We start from the raw sequence: 17,336 nt of genomic DNA, 5'->3' as shown, positions 1-17,336 counted from the left end.
TAATAATAATAATAAAGGGAGAAATGTGGGATCAACATATAAATCAAGTATAAAAATCAAATGAATATTCATATTTGACCTGATTGTTTATAGTTCATAATGCGTGATCAAAACCGAAAGTTTCTGTGATGACTGCCCTTGTACTGTTCACCATGTAAGAATTTATTCACTATGTAAGAATTCGTTCACCATGTAAGAAATTGTTCGTTATGCTTCAGAAGATTGGAGACTGACGAGAATTAGGCTTGAGATGGATTAATGATTGTGCATTGAGCATTGACCCCCCCTATACAGAATTTTATTGTTGTTAACAACCATTTGATCAATAAATATGAGATGCCCTCTCAAAAAAAAAAAAGTACAGACTTCCAATTGTAAAATAAATAAGTAACCAGGATGTAATGTATAGCATAAGGAATATAATCAAAATATTGTAACAACTTTGTAAGGTGATAGCTAGTAGCTAGAATTATCATGTATATAAATGTTGAGTCATTGTGTTGTACACCTGAAACTAATGTAATACTGTATGTCAACTACCCTTCAATAAAAAATAATTATCTACAAAAAACAAAAAGAAAGAAGAAATATTTCAAATAAACAAGTTAACTTTACACCTCAAGGAACTAGAAAATAAAAACAAATGAAATCCAAAATTAGTAGAAGGAAGGAAATAACAAAGATCAGGGCAGAAATAAATGAAATAGAGACTAAAAAAACAGAACAGATCAATGAGGGGGGTGAGGGGCTAGATGAAATAAGCAACGGGGATAAAGAGTCCCATCCAATTATAAATAAATTGGAGGATGAAAGTACAGCATAGGGAATATGGTCAATAATATTGTAAAGTCTGAATATATTGGCAGACAACAACTACACTTACCATGGTGAATATTTAATAATGTATATAATTGCAGAATCACTATATTGTACACCTGAAACCAACATAACATTATATATAAATTATATTTTAATTTAAAAAATCAATGAAACTAAGAGGTGGTTTTTCAGAAAGATTAAAAAAGTAGAAAAATCTTTAGCTAGACTTACCAAGAAAAAAAGAGAGGACTCAAATAAATAAAATTAGAAATGAAAAGTAAGACATTATAACTGATACTACACAAATCCAAAAGATAATACCAGACTGCTATAAACAATTACACACCAACACATTGGACAATCTAAAAGAAATGGATAAATTCCTAGAAATATACAACCTACCAAGACTGAATTAAGAAGAAATAGAAAATCTGAACAGACCAATGGCTGAATGGGTAAAAGAAGCTGTGGTATATATATATTACTGCATGGTATCACTTATATATGGAATCCTGAAAAAAAAAAGGTAAACTCATAGGAATAGAGAGTAGAAAGGTAGTTGTCAGGGGCTAGCAAGTGGGAGAATTAGGGAAAGGTTGGTAAAGGGTACAAACTTTCAACTATAAGATGAAGAAGATCTGAGACTTTACTGTAAAACATGGTGACTATAGTTGATAACACTGTGTTGTATAATTAAAATTTGCCAAGAGATTAGGATTTAAATATTTTCATACACACATTTTAAAAAATGTGAGGTTTGTGGTAATAGATGTGTCATTTAACCAGATTGGGGAATCCTTCCACAAGGTATATATATATTAAATCATCACCATTTGTACTTTCAATATCTTACAATTTCATTTGTCAATTATACCCCAATAAAGCTAAAATTAAATAAAGGAATATAAAAAGAATGGTGCTATAGACTAAATTGTATCCCCCAAAATTCACATATTGAAGCCCCAAATATGATGTAATAGTATTCGGAGGTGGGGTCTCTGGGAGATAATTAGAAGAGGTCATGAGAGTGGGGGCCTCATGATAGGATTCAAAGCTTTGAGAAAGATAACACTATCCTCCTTCAACCCCCAGACTTACCGTCATGTGAGCACAGCTAGCAGGCAGCTTCTGCAAGTCAGGAAGAGAGCCCCCACCCAGGAGCCAAAACCACCAGCACCTTGATCTTAGACTTCTAGCCCCTAGAACTATGAGAAATAAAGTCCTGTTGTCTAAGCCACCCCATCTAAGGTGTTTTGTTATGGCAGCCTGAGCCTGCTGACACAAATGGGCTCATCCACATATACATCTGGTAATGAAAGACCTCCACAGTATACTGTTAGGGTTTTTTTTAAAGGCAACTTGAAATACAGTATGCATGACATATACTATAGATGTAAAAAATAATAACTTGTTGATCACATCCATGTATTCTCAGTTGTTTCCACTAACCCTCCAAAGCTCAGACATTTAGTACAAAAAGTTCTCTGCTACCATCATCATCACGGGAAGAAAAGGAGTCATTCAGGTCTCTGTTCTGTGAGTTGATGATCAGTTCATCTTCTGGTTATGTGGCTCACACCCAGGCTTTGTGGCATGATGACAGCCTTTGGCAACTAATTATACTCTAAGGAGCTGAGACAAAGAGGCAGGAAAAGTTTGCAAAGGAGCAAATTAGTGTCATCCCTTTGGGATTCTTCAGAGCTAACTGATAATTTCTTTTATCTCCTTGAGATTCCCAAGAGCTTCAGGTAAGTAATTGAAGGCATGTTTGGAAGCTGGGAGAATATACCCCCCAGTCAGTATGCAAGTCACTGCTGAGCCAGAACTTGCAGTTCCAGACTCCTCCTGTGACCACAGTGTAAAAGAAAACTGGTAAATAACGTTTCCAGTACCCGATCAGGTCCACAAAACAAGACGTTAAGATGCAGTTGGGTAGCCTTGCCCACGCAAGAACACAGAGGATATTTCTTCCCCATCTACTCCTTCCCCACACAGATGGCTCTGGAAGAGAGGCGGACCCCAACATTTATGCAGTCCCTACTAGGTGCAGGCACTGTGCTGAGCACTTTATCCATTGGCCTGATCAATGTGTCACAGAATGCAAATGCTTATCAATATCCACAGTTCTCCCCCTTCTTCCTGGGTACACAGCTAAATGTTATTTCCCTATCACTGCAATGTGGATGAAAGCAATATACGTCATTTCCAAACCTAGCCCATAGAAACCTCCCACACAGTCTTCCACTTTCTCTTCCTCTTTTGCCAGCTGAATGGTGTCTCTCTGGATAACCTTGAGAGATTTGGGTTAGAAGTAATGGAAGTTGTACCAGCCTGGGTCCTTGAACGGTACCAGCCACATTAAACTGTGACATAGGTACTAAGCTGGTATATGTCTGGGGGTTGTTTGTTATACAGCAGTTAGTTTACCCAATTCATACAATCTTTTTCACATCTGGAAAATACAAGTTAAATTACATCTTTTATTTATCCATTTAATAGTTCAAGGCCACACCTCCTTTGTTAGCAAGACTTCATTACCTCTCACATAATGCTGGACCCCATCCCTGTCCCAGATAGTACAAGAACTTTTCTGAGGAACTTTCAGTCCAAAGGACTCCTGCTTCCACAGGCCATGAGGGAAGAGAGGAATTAAAAATCTGACCAGGCTTTGTCTGTGTTCACACCATGTAATTGGTCCTGCATAATCTGATGGATGTGGGTCCACTGCCCATGGCTGTGATGGTGCTGGACCCCTCTATACCATACTTAGACTCCATATCTGAGCTCTAGGGTCATAACTCTCTTTTTTCATTCTCATGGGCTCAGCTATTGCTCCCCAAAGCATGAGAGTCCAGGACGGCTAGATCCAGAGGTAATTCCAGTCCCAGCCACATGCTGCGCCAAATCAAGCCTCCCCCACAAACTCAAGCGCTGAACCTCTATCACCCACACTGGTCCCTCTTAACCTCCTGGATTCCCTCTTGGGGCTTTTAATCTTCTTTTATGCTGGTGGATCATAGTCAATGTTACCGTGAACCACCAAAATAGGTTTCCGTAATTGGAAATCTCAGAGACCAAAAGTTAGGGGTCTCAGCCCTTTTCCTCCCAGAAAGCCCCTTGCTGTGTACAAAAATTGTACATACCAAGAAAAAAGGCCCTTCTTGCTCTGCCTCAGGAAATTCATAATAAATAGGTACCTACACACACTACTTCTGCATTTTTAAGCAGGGCACTCAATTAACTTCACATAACAAAGACATTTACTCCAAGGAAACTTTCTGCCTCTGCCTCCACAATGTGGCAGCCAGCAGTTCATCTTTAATTTTGCACGCATTATCTCATTTAAGGCTGTAAGTAAATGCTTTTATCCTCACGTTATAGGCAAAGAACTAGACGCTCAAAGAGGTGGAGTGGCTTGTCTCGCACTATCACAACTGGTGGTCAGTTAGAATATAAATCAGGGCCATCTGACTCCAAAGCCTAGAGCAGTTTCTGAGGATCAGGAACCTGGTAGCAGCTTAGCTGGGTAGTTCTGGCTCAGGGTCTCCCAGGGAGTTTCAGTCAGGCTGTTGGCTGGGCCACAGTCATCTGAAGGCCTAACTGGAGCTGGAGAAAATGCTTCCAGGATTACAGGTGGCAGGAGATTCAGCTCCTCACCAGGTGGGCCTCGCACAGGGCTGCTCCTGAGGAAGAAGGATCAGATCGGAAGCTGCAGAGCCTTTCAGTCTCACCCAGAAACAGCATGCCATCGCTGCCGCTGCCGCTGCCGCCACTGGCCACACAGCCCTGCGCCGGCACGACGTGCGGGGGGCGGACCTGAAGGCAAGGGTCCCGGGGCCGTCCTGGTTGAGAACGTGGGATAGTTTTCCTTGTTTTTCTTGTCTTAATTTCCTAAAATTGGTTTACCAAGAACATATTATGTAATAAATTATAAGGGAAAAAGCTACCGACTGCTGGCAAAGGTACCTCCTCAGCCCTGTTGTTGGCTTTTAAGCATCAATCTCCTAGTTCCTTTTCTACTCTCATTTTTCGCCATTGCCTTCTCACAGCCTAACCGAAGATTGCTTCCTCAACCCAGTCATCTGGCGCCACCTAGTGGCCGCATTCAGAACTGCTGCCCCAGCCTACGCGGTTCAGTTCTTGGGTCCCAAGGCCTTACCTGCCTGCAGCAAAGTGACCTTGATAGGAGGTAAAAGCTCTGGTCTCATGTTTCTCTTCAGCAGTGCCAGGGATCTCTCCAGTCCAGCGCTGGAGGTAGCTGCGAAATACAAGAAGGGATGGGAGAGCTGTCAGAACTTGTGGGAGCAGAGACAGAACCTCTATACTCCCTGCCTTCTTCTGCTCCCCAGATGCCAACTCACCTTCGACCCCGGCAGACCCCCACCCACCCAGGGACAATAAAGGGGCCCTTGTCTCCTCCAGCTTTACAGCTCAGAATCTATGTCCAAAAACTTGAAGTTCTTTTTTAACAAACTGCTAGCAAGAAGAGGTACTTCCAAGCCTTGTGTTCACACTCATTCTAAAGAACTTTTTAAAATCTGACATATTTAAAAATACATTGTAGCTTTTTTAATCAGAGAGAAAAAATACTAAGTTTTAATTATTCTTAACAAGCATGCCAAAGTCATTGAGAGAAATTGGAAAATGAGGCAAGTGAAAATAAAAATAAAAGCCACTCATAATCCCACCATTACATTATTCTGGAGTTGTCTTTGTCTTTTATGCATTTACCTAATTTGTTAATGTGATTATTCCCTACTGGCAGTTTTATAAATAGCTTTTTCACTTAAGCTTTACATATGATAAAAGCACAAGATAATCAAATATTTATTCCCAATGCTGTACACCCAAGTTGGCTCTACTAATTTTTATCAAACCAAGTTCTGGAAGCAGAAGACATTTGAATGCTAGGCCATTTTGTAATTTAGCCTATTTTTTTCAAAAAGCACACAGCTAACAACAGGTCGGCAGTAGAATTTAAAGAATTTGATTTATTGCATACTCCTGCCCTCCCCAAACCAATAGTGGATGCAGAAGAGTTTTGTGACAACTTTGGCCTGAATCAAAGCATGAAGACTACAGATGCATTCCCCTACCAAGAGTCATCTCTGAGCAGAAAGCCCAGAGAGCAGATAGTATCATAATCTTTAGTGAAGGCCTTTAGCAGAGAGGTGTAAGCAAATCCTGACTTTTTCTCTTATGTGATAGATAACCCCAGATTCTATTCATAATTGCCATGTTAAGAAATTGACTATCTTAAACAAAATCATCTACTGTTGAAAGAGGTGACAAAAAACCAAATTTTAGAGTTGGTTCGGATCCCAGTTCCAATTACTAGCTATGAGGCTGTTTTGGTTAGTTATTGCCACAAAGAAAAAAAGCTACTTTAATAACTGACCCCAAAGTCACAGATTCTCATCGAGTCAGTTATTCACATAGATATGTAGGTCAGGTAGAGGCCAGCTAACCTAGGCAGGGCTGGGCCAGGTGTCCATGGTGGAGCCCAGCAGGGGCAGCTCTGCTCCACATATATGCATTCTAGGGCCCAGGCTCACAGAACAGCAGCTGCCCAGGGGAGATTTTCTGTTCACAGCAATGGTTGAAGTACAAGAGTGAACCAAGTCTCTTACAGTCTGGGTTCAGAACTAGTGCTGTCACTTCCGCCTACATCCATGGGCCAAAGCAAATCACCTGGCCTTCTCTTCAGCCAGAGACAAGGGAGGGGAGTGCGGGGCTCACAGCAATCACGTGTCTCAGATCCACCCAACTCACTCCTTCTTCACGGCCATTATCTTCCCCAAATTACTATTATCTTCTCCAAAAATATTAACAGGTTTCCCTGCTTCCAGTCTCCCCTCCAACAACCCATTCTCTGTACAGTGACAAGCACAATCATGACACCTGCTACTGGAAACTCTGATGGCCTCCCACTGCTTGTAGACTCACATCCCATCTCCTTCCCACAGCTCATGAAGCCCAGCATGATTGCCTGTCTACATCTCCAGCTTGATATTGTGCTCTTCACTCCCTCACTAGCTATGGTCCAGAGATCCAGTCTTCTAATTGTTCTTCAAAGTGCAAAATTCACTGGGGTCTGGTGCACTCTGCCCTTCTTGTCCCTCCCTCCAGGATGGCTGCCTCATTTGAGCTGCAGTATCAGCAGACGTGTGTTTGATTCCAATTTCCTGTCTCTCTGATGGGTCCTTACATTCCACAAGGCCAGTGATTATGCCTGTTTTGTTCACAAACATACATACCCAGGGCCCACTACCAGCCCATAGATGACCAAAAAAAATTTAAGTAGATAGATGAACATTGGATTTTAATATCCCAGGCAATAGGCTGTGTGTCTCAGCATGTTACAGCATCAAAATTATAACCATATGCCTATGTGCAAAAAATGTTAACTGCCACCTTTTTCTTACTCAACTTAATCTCAAGCCCCCACTCTGCTCAGTGGCAGGGTCTGAGACATTAGGGTAAGCCCCTGGAAACTTCCCAGTTGATGGTGTGATGGCTAGATGACACTAGGGCTCACAATACCCATGGGAGGATGCCCTTGTAGGAGCCGAAGTCTCTAAACTTCCTCAGCCTGAATAAGATGTCGACCCACGTCTACCTCTGCTCAGGGGCACAGGGCTATGCATTCAGTAAGCCACAGACACGGCACTCCCAACACTCCAGAAAAGCTTCAGCTTTCTGCTACCTAATGTTTATCAAAAGTAGAAAAGTCCTGTGATTCCCACTCAATCAATTTGGGTAAGAGAAGAACTACAGCTCAAGCCTACAGACCCAGGCCACCCTTCATACCACCATACATCCAGGAGCATCTTTTTAAAAGCAAAACACCTTCTATCCTCAACCAGTGGAGCAATTGTGTCTGGAGTAATTAAATTGTGATATGCTCCACATCTGTGCTTTTTACCTAATCAGAAAAGTAAACAGCAATGGGCCTGGGGCAAAGCTGGGCTCACTGAGGGACACCATGCCTGGAACACCAACCTTTGTCCACACAGCACTCCACAGTACACAACCCAGGAATGTGCTAGATTGTTACTAGTTATTTTGCACTTGGAAAGCCAGGCAGCATCAAGCCATGTCTCCAGATGGTTGTGAGGGGCAAGGACGGTGAGAGGGTGAGAGAGAGAGAGAGAGAGAGAGAGAGAGAGAGAGAGAGAGAGAGAGAGAGAGAGAGGGAAGGCAGGGACAGAGAGAATGCCGCTGGCAAGGTCCTAGAAAACCCTGAGAGGCCCCTTACTGATCTGTCCAATGTCTGTGATGGCTGAGAACCTAGCAAGGACCTGACAGCCAAGTACATGGCTCCCACAGAAAGTGCTCTGCTGTGCCCTGTTCTGTGTGGTAAATTATACTTTTTACTCACATTAACAGGACATAATTGGCATTAGCCAGCCAAGGGTCTGGTGTCCTTTCCTCTGTCCTGTAATGGACACCATGTGACCAACATGCAGCTTCCACCCAAAGACAACAGTGAAGGCAGAACTGTGTATGTGTTTGTTTACTCACATATATATATGTGTGTACACACACACACGCATTTGTGCCTGGTGCAGTTTTAAAGGTGAGACTGTCTCAACCACACACAATTCTAAGGCTCATGCCTTTCAAGGTCACAGCCACCACCTCACCCCTTCCTCCATCTCATGCACCAGCTTCCCTGAAAAGCTCTCATTCTCCAAGAAAGGCATCCACTTGCACACCCACAGCCTTACCCTCTTTATTCTTATGCTGAAATTGTTTAAGACAGCTCAAATACCACCTCACTCTTAAGTCTTCTGGAATCCAATAACCTATTCCTTTCAACCCCTGGTATTTCTCGGGGTTCAGTTTGCATTTGCATCACACATACCGCTGCCCCTCCCTGTGGACTGTCTGCTTCTCATGGCCAGGACTTCTGCATTCATCTTTGCCTCCCTGCCAGGCCCAAGAAGTGTGTTCTGCTGCTGCCCAGTCTCTCCCCCAAAGCAGGGGTTGTGTGGAGAACATGTGGGGGGTGTTGCAGAGCTTTCTCCCTGATGCAGTGTGACCACAGGCCTCTCACGTGGGGATGATGAACTGCTGCAGCAACCTTATCAGAACAGATGCTACATGAGGGCACAAATTTTTGTCCGCTTTGTTCACTGCTGAGCCCTCAGCCACTGAGGTGTAGTGGCAGGTGCATAGTAGGCACTCAGTTCATAGCTGTTGAATGGATTTGTCTCAGGAAAGAGGAACAAAAGAGAGCTCAAAACAAAATCATCTTAGTCTGCTTAGAGTTTGCATCAATAGATAAGGGGGGAGACAGGAAATAAAAACCACACAAAATGCCACAGAATACCAATTAATTCTGCGATTCTCTGAATCCATTAACAAAAAGCCCTCTAAAAATCCTGTGTGTCTGAGGCATGTATGCTACCAACAAGTGGGTGTCTGTGCACCTGCTGACCCATGGGTCTGGCCCTCTGAGAGCAAGTGCAGCCGCATCAGAGACACACATGTAGTTCAGCCAAGGCTCCTCTTCACCTCATCACGCCGCATGTGTGTTTGGGGCTGAATCATGTCTCTTCAAAATTCATGTTAAAGTCCTAAACCCGGTACCTCAAAAGGTATGTGGAGACAGGGTCTTTAAAGAGGTAATTAAGGTTAACTTAGGTGGTTAGGGTGGGCCCTACTCCACCATGCCTAGTGTCCTGAGAGAACATGGTGATTAGGCCACAGACACACCCAGGGGGAAGACTACATGAAGACACAGGGAGACAGCCACCTACAGGCCAAGGAGAGCAGCCTCAGAAGAAACCAACCCTATGGTCACCTTGATCTCAGACTTCAAGCTGCAAGACTGTGAGAAAATTCATTTGCTCAAACCCCTGTCTGTGGCACTCTGTTACGGTGGCCCCAGCAAGCTAACATCAGGAAGAAAATCCCAAGGGAAACACGTTTTTGCTAAGGATATTCCAAGTGAATGCAGGCCAGTAAATTACATGGTAATGCAGTAGTGTGAACATAAAGTAAGGATGCGGGGAAATAAACAAACAAAGGGATAATGTGTTGACATTTTTTATATTTGGTATTTGTAAGTCTTAAAAAATTTTTTTTCAGGCCATTTTTTCCTTAAAAAAAAAAGAAGCAACCAACAGCAATACTCTGTACAAGTATAACAAACACTAGAAATATGCATCATTCCAAAATAGTTAGAAGGAAATTACAGTTTTAGAGTCCACATCAACACATCCTATTCATATGCGCCCCCAAGGGAGAAAAACTATGGTATGTTCAACACTTGACTGCTACACAAAGACGGGAAACTCAGAGCTTGGGCTTTGGAGGCAAAGCAACATCAGTGACCTAGTCTTGCTTATTAGCTTCGTAAGCGAAATCAAACGTTTAAGGGGAAAACCAGGACTCTTCATCTCAGATGAAAAGCAAACACAAATCCCCTGCAGAGATGGCCCCCACCCCCCAGGGGCCTCTGACCTGATGAAGCCCAACCCAGTGGAGCCACATATGTCAGGGCCTAGCTGAGGTTACCAGGTTGCCACAGGACATGGGCACTACCGTTTCCTGCTGGCACCATTCACCACTAGATGTAACTCTGGAGGCAAAATATCCTGGCTCTTGGAAGAAAATGTCTATGGCCCAAATTCTCCACACCAACTGATCATCAACCTTTAGTGCTTTCAACTACTCCCACCCCAGCTGCTTCTCTGTGTGCAAATGTCTAGTACTACAGCCAGGGGAGCCACACATGCCCACCATTCCATGGGATCCCTCAAATCTTAGCTCACTGCTCCTAGGAGGGTTTGGGGCAGCTCAAAAGCACCTTCTCTTCACTCTGGCCAACCCCGGCCCACATGTCCTTTATATCTACACGTTTATCCTCCCTTTTCAGTCACTGTGCTATTAATGACCCATGGGTCCCATCTGCAAACCTCTTCAGGATGCAGAGATGCACCATGACCTTGGTGTGAGCTGCCATGTGGAACCCATGACTTTCCACCATGAGCCTTCTTCCCTAGTCAGGAACAGTATTGGAGCGGCTTGCTGGGGCTGATGCCATGTCCCAAGCCCACACCAGGCAGAAGGCAGGAGGGTTTCTGTTTTTTCGCATTTTTATACAATATGTTTATAATTATTGTTGCTTTAACTTTTTAAAGGAATTAAAGCCAAGTCCCCTCCAAATTCTCCAAGGCAGTGACATGGGCAGGAAAGGGTGGAGCATCTACATGGGACTTGACAGACATCCATCACAATGATTTCCTGACAAACGGGAGTGAGGAACCCACTGGCTCCACAGGGACCTTTGGAGGAAGCCGCAGAACTCTCCAGAGCCACATGCATTAAGGGGCAGACCAGAGCAAAGGAAGCCATCTGCCCAGCTTCTCTCAACACCCTGGGATGATGTGGCTTCCCTGATCCAAACCACAGGGCCCCCTCTGAAGCTGAGTCAAGGGGTCACACCCTGGCCTGGTCAACCCATTTCTTTAAGGGCCTGAGACTGAATGGACTGCCTACTGCCCAAGAGAGCAAAGGATTCAGCAAAAAGTGCAATTTCCCTTTGGGAAGGAAGGTTCTCCCAAAGCACACCACCACCACCTCTCCTTTTAATCCTTTCAGTACCTCAGAGGAAGAGGGGACAAAAGACAGGCAGCGCTGAACCTCTGGACCAGATCAAGGCTCTCAGCATGCTGTGGCTCAGCCTTCATAACTCATTAACACATCAAGTCAGTCATCAAAGTGTCAGCGAGTCAAGGAGCACAGCAGGGTCAGGAGATGAGCTCCCACAGGGCAGCAGTGACCAGGGCACGCAGAGAAGACCCTGCTCCCATTTTCAAAATGACACATTGTCCTAAGTTTACAGCAGGATTTATTACTATGGAAAACTGCCACAGGACTCCAGGGACTTGGGAATTCCTTCATAAGACCTCATATACTTCATTGCGTATTGGAGAAGAAACTCAAAACTTCTTCAAAATACAACCTGAGACACAATGTAAAATAAAAAGAAACAAATCCTTTCATGTTAATGCCTTTAGAATTTTACAGATTATGTACCAATAAAATTAATCCACATAAATTCGGAGATTCCTGGTGAATACACACCTGAAGCAAAAAAAAAACAAAAATAAAAAATTAATCTACGTTAAAAATAATCAAAGTAATTACAGCAGCAGTATAGTGAAAAGCAGTTTTAAAAATAATAATTACATCTTTGATACAAACTCAAACTTTACACCTCAATTCAAAGAAATGACTGTTTTAGGAGTTTAGTATATATATATATTATATATATATATATATATATAATATATATATATACACACACACACACACACACAGTAGATACCAATATGTGTCACTGCAGAGAAACTAAAGCCAGTGGACTTTGAGGGAGGAGGGATTAATTGGACAGTTTTCACACTGAAGTGTTCACAGATTGCCACACTTTTAAAAACACACACACAGGACACACAGACACACATCAAATGCCAACCTGAGTAAAACATTACTAAAAACCTAGAGCATCATGAATCACTAAGTCACATATTGCACCTATAAATAATCCTTCTTACCAAATACTGAAATGAGAAAAAAGATAAAACAGGGATGAGAAAAGATTACATCACTGAGGGGCTCCTCCACTTCCTCCCCACCAGAAATTCTCAAGGTGACAGTTTCCACTCTCACTCGACCAATGGGCTGAAATGTGGCCAACAAAAGTGTCTTTGGGGAAAACTGTAGGGAAAAAGGAAGAAAGAAGAGAGCACAAAATGGGGGTATGGGGAGTAGGCTTGGGGAAGGCCTCCTCTAATCAAATGAGAAAAGAAACCTTACTGAGAAAGCTGAACCTCTGATACTAAACAACAGTTTAAATATTCTGCATATTCGAATTATGAGATTCAATACAAAAATATAGATATCTACTGAGTTTTGCCTGTGGAAGCATAATTCAGAAAAGGCACATGTTCAAATAGAAAACCCAGGGGGAAGAGGCACCACATACCCATCCCTAAGTCATAATCATCCACAATTATGTATTTTCCATCAACTAGATTCCAAGATACAGTAGGTAAAAATAGACCTCTGATACTTAAAATATATTCAACCCAACACAATCCTGGCTTTAGCATTTGAATCATATAAAATTGTCTCTTTTAAGAAGAATCTGTTTTGAAAAAGAAAAAAAAGTCATAGCTCACTTTTCCTGCTGTTCCATAATTTTCAAGAAAAAAAAAGTAAGCTCATCCCACTGGTAACTGGAATGGAGTTGATTTGCTCACCACCCACCCACAGCTCCTGATGGCCCCAACTTCTCATTGTCATGTTTTACACATGCAGCTTCACAACCTCAAATCAGTTCTAACAAAACAGAACAAAGAATTAAGGTATTAGACACATAAAAACATGTCAACATTGGGGCATTTTCCTTTGCTGTGGGTGTGACAGTCTAATTGACTCCAGAAAGGTTTTCCTTTGGAATTAAGCGATGTAACCATTTGTCTTTCCAAATGCAGTCACTGGTGTAAGATTTTCATAGATTGTCATTGCAGTTGTGTTCTGGTAGATGAGATTGACCTTTGAGTCCTTCTGGGATCTGATGATATCCAGAACACACTGATTGAGAAAAACATACTGGTCCTGTTAGAAAAGGAAAGAGAAATCAAATGAGCACAGATCCCAGATTTTGGCCCCAAAGTGATCTTCAAACAGATTACTACCACCCCCATCCAAGCCCACCCATCCCACAGCAAACACATCAAGTTAACATGTGTCAACAGGTAATAATATTCTGGTGAAATCTGAAACTACAGAAAACAAGATTCTTATCATCAATGATTCTCAACCAGAGGGGCAGACTCCCCATACCCACCACCCCCAGGAGAAATACCAGACTCTCTAGAAGGACAAAGAAATAAAGTACAGGAAAAAATGTACAGTGCATTCAAATGATTAAAAGTACAGTAAGATTTTCTTGACTAGTGAGGATGTGCAGTATAAAGATGAAATTATGAATCTCAGTGCCCAGGACATTAAACATTTGCAGAAGGGGTAGGTAAAAGGGCAAATGGTTGGGGCAGAGTTGAGTGAGGACTCTTCATGCAAGCGTATCAGAACCTTCAGGTAGACATTCAGAAGACAAGTAAGAAATATATGCTGATAAAAACCCAAAAGGAGAGGAGACTGGATTAAAGATGGTGGCATAAGAGATGAGACAGAAAACTCTTCCTAAAACCACAAATAATATGAAAATAATTAATACAACTAATCCTGAAAGAGCAACAGGAAAGAAGGATGCACCAGATTCCATACACCTGGAGAAAAGAGCAGACCTCATGGAACAGGTTAACATACTAAAGCCATGATCCGGCAGGACCCAAGCCCTTCCCCCAGCCCAGCTCACTGGCTAGAGGAAGAGAAATGGAGTGGGTACGGAGTAGGGGCCTGGGACTGCTGAACACCTAGCTGTAGAGATCTGTTCTGGGAGCACAAACCTACATTGCATGCTGCTCTGGTGATTAGAGGGGTTGGAAAGCTAAGATAGGCAGAATACCTGGAGAGACTGAGATTCCAGCCACTTGTGGAAAACAGTGATCCATATCTGGCTTCTCTGAGTGGGAAGTCTGAGAGACTTCCTAACAGTGAGAGGGCTGTTAAAGAGGTAAGGATTGCACAGAGCTTAATGCTCAGGAGAAAGGACAGGTAGACAAAATTGTCCGAGTGCACTCTGCCTAGCAGGTTGGGAACTTTCAGGATCTTCACGTGCTCCAGCCCCCTGGCTGGCTACACAGCTCCAAGGCTCCCCACTGTGATATGCAGTTTCCTGCACCTTCCTCCCAGCCAGCCCAAAACCTGGATTGCAAACTGACAACCCCTGCCCTGGCATCAGGAGAGCCAGAGGGAAGATACACCTACAGCAGCTACAAATGCAAAGCATAGAGGCTTACACCTGTGTGTTTGGCCCACTGATTCAGGCAGTGGAGATAGGCATAGCAGCCAGGAAGCAGGAAAAAGGTCTTTCCTCCCCCCAGGCACCAGCACCACTTCCCTGGGACCAGAACATTGCTGCAGGGGCTGAGCAACTCCAGAGAGTAGAGCATCTGGGCACTAGAGGGTGCCACATATGAATATGAAATGTCAAAGGAACCTGGTTCAAACAAAAATACCACAAACACCAGAAAAAGAGTCAAATGAAACCAATCTCATCAATCTTCCTGAAAGAGATTTCAAAATAAAAATAAACATGCTCCTGGAGGTACATAAAAATACTGAAGAACTGAGGAATGAATTCTGGTTGGAAATCCAATCATTATGAAATAAAATGGAAGGTTTTAAAAGCAGATTAGATATGGTGGAAGAGAGGATAAATGAAATAGAAATTAGAGAAGAGGACTAGAAAGAAGCTGAGGCACAGAGAGAAAAAGGATCTCTAAGAATGAAAGAATATTGAGAGAACTGTGAGACCAATCCAAATGGAACAATATTCGCATTATAGGGGCACCAGGAGAACAAGAGAGAGAAAAAGGGACAGAAAGTGTCTTTGAGGAGGTAAATGCTGAAAACGTCCCCAATCTGGGGAAGGAGACAGTCTCTCAGGCCATGGAGGTGCACAAATCGCCCAACACAAGGGACTCAAGGAAGACAACACCAAGGCATACAATAATTGAAATGGCAAAGATCAGAAATAATGACAGACTATTAAAAGCAGCCAGAGAGAGAAAGAAGATCACTTACAAAGGAAACCCATCAGGCTATCATAAGACTTCTCAGCAGAAACCTTACAGGCCAGAAGGGAGTGGCATGATGTATTTAATGCCATGAAGCAGAAGGACCTCAAACCAAGAATACTCTACCTGGAAAGATTATAATTTAAATTTGAAAGAGGGATTAAACAATTTCCAGATAAGCAAAAGCTGAGAGACTTTACCTCCCAATAACTGTCTCTACAGTGTATTTTCGAGGGACTGTTACAAATGAAAGTGTTCCTAAGGCTAAATAGCTGTCACCAGAGATAGTACAAACCACAGTAAATAAAGTAGAACAGTTGATTACTAAGCAAATGCAAAATTAAATCAACTAACCTGAAAGTCAGTCAAGGGACAGAGAAAGAGTACAGAATATGATACCTAATATATAAAGAATAGAGAAAGAAGAAAAAGGAGTAAAAAATAAAAGAACCTTTCAATTGTGTTTCTAATAGCATAGTAAGTGAGTTAAGTTAGACTCTTAGATAGTAAGGAACTGACCCTTGAACTGTTGGTAACCAGGAATCTAAAGCCTACAATGGCAATAAGTACAAATCTATCGATAATCACCCCATATGTAAATGGTCTAAATGCAACAATCAAAACACATAGATTCACTGAATGGATAAAAAAATAAGACCTAACTATATGCTGCCTACAAGAGACTCACTTCAAACCCACAGACATAGACAAAATGTGAAGGGATGGAAAAAGGTATTTCATGCAACTAAAATGGAGAAAAAAGCAGGTGTTGCAGTACTTGTATCAGACAAATAAACTTCAAAACAAAGAAAGTCACAAGAGACAAGGACATTACATAATGACAAAGAGGTCAATCCAACAAGAGGATATAACCACCATGCACCCAACACAGGATCACCTACATATGTGAAACAAATTCTAACAGAATTAAAAAGGGAAATAAAATGCAACGGATTCATTTTAGGAGACTTCAACACACCACTCACTCTGAAGGACAGATCAACCAGACAGAAAATAGGTAAGGAGACAAAAGCACTGAACAACACATTAGAACAGATGGACCTAACAGACATCTACAGAACTCTACACCCAAAAGTAGCAGGACACACATTCTTCTCAAGTGCACATGGAACATTTTCAAGAATAGATCATATACAAGGACACAAAAAGAACCTCAGTAAATTCAAAAAGATTGAAATTGTACCAACCAGCTTCTCAGACCACAAAGGTATGAAACTAGAAATAAATTACACAAAGAAAATGAAAAAGCCCAACACATGGAGGCTTAACAACATGCTCCTAAATAACCAATGGATCAATGACTAAATAAAAACAGAGATCAAGCAATAAATGGAGACACATAACAACAATATTTCAACACTGCAAAATCTGTGGGATGCTGCAAAGGCTGTGCTAAGAGAGAAGTATACTGCCATACAGGCCTACCCCAAGAAAGAAGAACAATCCCATATGAACAGTCTAATTAACGAAACTAGAAAAAGAAGAACAAATGAGGCCCAAAGTCAGTAGAAGGAGGGACATAATAAAGATCAGAGCAGAAAAAAATAAAATGAGAAGAATAAAACAATAGAAAGAATCAATGAAAGCAGGAGCTAGTCAAGAAAATAAGTAAAATAGATAAACCCCTAGCCAGACTTACCAAGTAAAAAAGAGAGTCTACACACATAAACAGAATCAGAAATGAGAAAGAAAAATCACTACAGACACCACAGAAATACAAAGATTTATTAGAGAATACTATGAAAAATTATATGCTAACAAACTGGATAACCTAGA

General features: G+C 42.1%; 1 protein-coding gene across 9 annotated transcripts in view; it reads right to left on the bottom strand.

The window, feature by feature from the left end:
- Positions 1-3,279: 3,279 nt before the first annotated feature.
- PTPRJ (protein tyrosine phosphatase receptor type J) overlaps positions 3,280-17,336 on the bottom strand; it is a 240,142-nt gene continuing 226,085 nt past the window's right edge. For 4 of the 9 annotated variants that reach the window (XM_073216573.1, XM_073216568.1, XM_073216574.1 and 1 more), the window contains exons 23-24: positions 4,979-13,452; positions 3,280-4,710 (exon numbers count right to left, since the gene is read on the bottom strand). In XM_073216573.1, the coding sequence (XP_073072674.1) occupies positions 13,294-13,452 (159 nt within the window). In that variant the 3' untranslated portion in view covers positions 3,280-4,710; positions 4,979-13,293. The remainder of the gene's footprint in view (positions 4,711-4,978; positions 13,453-17,336) is intronic. The other 5 variants (XM_073216569.1, XM_037018812.2, XM_073216571.1 and 2 more) reach the window with 5 other exon arrangements.

This window comes from Manis javanica, chromosome 11, assembly GCF_040802235.1.
Source record: "Manis javanica isolate MJ-LG chromosome 11, MJ_LKY, whole genome shotgun sequence".
Lineage (NCBI taxonomy): Eukaryota > Metazoa > Chordata > Mammalia > Pholidota > Manidae > Manis > Manis javanica.
This window is presented reverse-complemented; position numbering and strand designations above follow the sequence as displayed.